The sequence below is a fragment of the Rhagoletis pomonella genome, unplaced genomic scaffold (assembly GCF_013731165.1).
Source record: "Rhagoletis pomonella isolate Grant_MI unplaced genomic scaffold, Rhpom_1.0 Rhpom_scaffold_09865, whole genome shotgun sequence".
Taxonomy (NCBI): domain Eukaryota; kingdom Metazoa; phylum Arthropoda; class Insecta; order Diptera; family Tephritidae; genus Rhagoletis; species Rhagoletis pomonella.
The window spans coordinates 483-4,260 of record NW_023468397.1 but is presented as its reverse complement, the minus strand read 5'-3'; the positions used below and the strand labels follow the sequence as shown (position 1 = coordinate 4,260).

The following is a 3,778-nucleotide window of genomic DNA, read 5'->3' as shown; positions in this document are numbered from 1 at the left end:
ATTACAAAAGCATTATAGTTTCTGTTTATAGATTAACATGAGTATAAAATACTAAAAATACTTCACAGCGAAGTTAAAACATAAACAAAAAATATATGTACTGTGATTTATTGAAAGAAAAAAAATTACTTCACCTCAAAAAAAAAAAAAATACTTCTGATATGTTTTAAAAACTTAAATAGCTAACTTTAGATATCGTTTAAATGATTTTAAAACTATGGACATTCTTTGCTTTGCAGTTTTTTCAATAACGAATATAAAAATACCTCAATTAGTAAATACTTTTGTTTTAAATGGAACGTACTTAAAAATAGGCGTCAATTCTGAAATGCGTTTTTATCAACTAATACATAAATTAATATCTGCTTTAGATTTAGCTCTAAAACGATTAAAAAGAAATACACTGAAAAATAACTTACTTTTTTTCTAATATAATTTAAATAATTCACGCTTCTTTAAACGCGCTATCAAAATAGCGTTTGTATGTCAAATTTGGCTTCATTTAAATTGCTTACATTTACTATCTACTAAAAGAAAAGGGCTCCCAATAAGGATAATATGTTTTTAAACTGTCATGATAAATATATTAAAATATTAGGTGTGGTCCACAAGCTATTCATAGTCTAGTTACACATACAGCTGCGTTCCACCAATAAATTTACCAGTAAAGAGAGAGAAAAACACTGCTGTCAAAATGACAGAAACTAATACAAGCTTTAATGGAAAAATTTTTGTGTGAAGAAAAGTGTTTGTCTAATTTTTATGTAAGGAGCGTAATTTGCGTTTCTTTGCTTTACTCTCGCAGCTTTTCTTCGAGTAGCAAGTGCAACAATCCTATTATTAGTTAGCAATTGTGATTTTGGAGAGTTTTATGTATAAATGATACCGACACGTTTCAAACAGGTTTTAACTATTATGATAAGCGAGCAACTTTGGAGACAAAAAACGCTGCCGTCCATCTCGAAGCACCCTTCTTGTACTATGTATAATATTTTTAAGGTATCAAATAAGTTCGGTTGCAATAAATTATACACTTTTCTATGTCGAAATTTGTGTATACACAAACCTCTATAGGCACTTTGGTGCTCAACACATTGAAAACTTACAGCTAGAAAAATAGAGTAGTATAACTGATTATTGTTCAGTTGTTCATGTGCGTCTAAGTATAGAATGTTCGATACAGCAGCATTCTAATTAAATACCATGATAGTAAACATGCTATGAAATTTCGCTTATCCACTAAAAGATGGTTAGTTGTAATAAATATACGCAATAGATGCATATAAAATTGAATTAATTGAATTCCTGGCGGGGAAAATAGGCCGGCATGAGTACATGTATCAACACACCAGTCATCATTAGCGAAAAGTAAAGTATAACAGCGATCCACCAGAGTATTTTTTCCCATCGGCGGACCTCCAAATTTCTTAGCACACCTATACCCACTAGCAGGCCTGCCACGGCACCGGACAAATGTGCTATGTAACCGATTTGATCGTGCTGATCTGTCAAATGACGATAAACTGAAGTACCCAAATCCGTAAAGCAAAATATGAGAAATACAAATAACTGCACAATGGCGTATTCCATTTCCTTGTAGTTCTGTGTTTGGCAAGTAATAAAGCAATATAAAAAAATAATACAATTCTCGCCGTAGCTCAATTTCTGCTATCTTACCAAAATGATGGTGGCAATGTGCGCCGTAATCAAAGCATAAACACCACCAGAAGCACCAGCTAAGAAAATCCTTGGACTTGTTAAAGAGGTGCCCATCGAACCAGCCAGTACGCCAGCCAAATAAATTAAGGCCACACGCCACCAGTGATGGACGAGCTCCAAAGCGACACCCAAGAATATTTGTATAACCAGATTCATGAAGAGATGCATTAAACCGACATGCACGAACATGTAAGTGACAAAACGCCAAGCCTCGTAACGTTTGTAGGGATTGTAGATGAATATTGTCGCGGCAGGACCATTAGTATTCTCACCAATGTTGGCAGTGTTGTTGGGATCATCTCTGATTGAAAAAATAGGAATATAAAGATTAATTTGCACTCAAGTCTACTCTTGTCAGCTGCAATTAAACTCACTGAAAATGTATAACATCTACCAAGAAGAACAAAATTTCGATTATAGAGAACATAACCATAGTTAGTGGGGGTGGGCAAACGGACATTTGCTTTTCGTAGACACCATCTGTATGATAGAAGTGAAAAAAAACACAATAAGTAATTCCGAATAATTTAATATTTGTAGCTCATCCTTAGCCTACCCAATTGATCGCCTTCGATTGCTTTTGGCGGCGGCACAACCAACCGACAATACTTGGTCAATATATTTCTTATCATCCATTTATGCGTTTGAGACATCCGATAGAATTCTTCAAAATCCAAACGACCATCATTGTCATCATCTGATTTTTGTAAAATTTGCGCAGCAATATAATCAGGAATATCACTGCAGAGACCAGCATTGATAAGACCTTTGAGTTCGTGTATGCCAATGTAGCCATCGCCATCGGCGTCATGCTGGAAATGAATGGAGAAAAAATGTTTAATGAATAATAGTGTATCATGAAGCAATAAATATACATACATCTTATGTAAAAGTATGGATGCAAACTTACACTATCCAAAAATCTACCACCATTTAGGAGCATTCAGGCCAAACTTATATTTGACGAAGAATGGACCAAAGAGAACGGCTTAGGAGTAAACACAAGCAAAATAAACACCCGGTTGGAATGTAAAACAAAGCGCGCAATAATATGCCCTACAGGTTTATTGATTGCTCTCGTATGACTCCTCCAACTTAAATGCCAGCAAGCGCGTAGCCACTTTTGCTTGTATCTAAGGCGCTTCTACTGTCTGAAAGGTGGGATATGCCAACTTGTCCATATCCACACACTGGACAAATATCAGCAATTTCAGGATTCCGCCTAATACTGTAGGAGTTAAGCCAACTGCAATAACCAAGTTGAGTTATGTCAAAGTAACTCTTGTTTTTTTTTTTATGCGGCGAAACCGGGTCTAAACGGCCTCCACAGACAAGGTTATGCCTCGCAGTGGTAACTGCGATAGCCTCACGGAAACTATTGTTCTTGCCGTCCAACTATAGCTCTCGGCTCAACGGGCTTCGTAGATGCTAGTGTCCGAATGACTAAATTGTTCCTAACATGCTGTGACAGTGTAGCTCTATAAGACTGACGTTATCTTACCATGGTATGCAGGTTTTACTCTTAGCAGATTGACTGGGGGAGACCCGGTCTAGGACCGTCACATCAGCACATACCCTAGACAATTGGACATCTGCGAACAGGAGTAATCACAAGACAACATCCTACGTTTACTCGAGAAAGTCGGGTGCCTTTAATTAGCTGGATTTTGTCATATGCAACTTTTTAGCTGACTGTCGCAGATCTATAAACAGGATGGGAAAGCATAGTTATATACCATGCCCTCCGTTTGAGCTGACACATTTTTTACCACTTGACAAGCCGATCTAAACAAATCTATTTAAACAGCTCGAAAATAGCAACAATCGGCCTCATTGCGAGAGTCGTGTCGAATGCAAGTCGTTTTTCTACAGTCGAATCGTATCGAAAATTTCACGTCATTAAAACGGAAAAACTTGGCGGCACTGTATAGTTTTTTACGATTTTCGTCGTTTACTTATTTCAGCACGACAGTAGGCAATGCCAATGTTGTCGAGTCGTACAATTTAGCCTAATTTACGACTTACGCAATGAGGCTGAATATTGTTAAAAATGCAAGGA

At 36.7% G+C, this 3,778-nt stretch overlaps 1 protein-coding gene across 1 annotated transcript; it reads right to left on the bottom strand.

Moving 5' to 3' along the window:
• Positions 1-457: 457 nt before the first annotated feature.
• Positions 458-2,531, bottom strand: LOC118756333 (protein rhomboid-like; the record flags this gene model as incomplete). Its single annotated transcript, XM_036491104.1, has 4 exons — positions 458-1,602; positions 1,678-2,020; positions 2,094-2,199; positions 2,276-2,531. Coding segments are annotated over 4 exons (1,014 nt in total), but the record flags the coding sequence as incomplete, so codon positions are not given.
• Between the last annotated feature and the right edge of the window lie 1,247 nt (positions 2,532-3,778).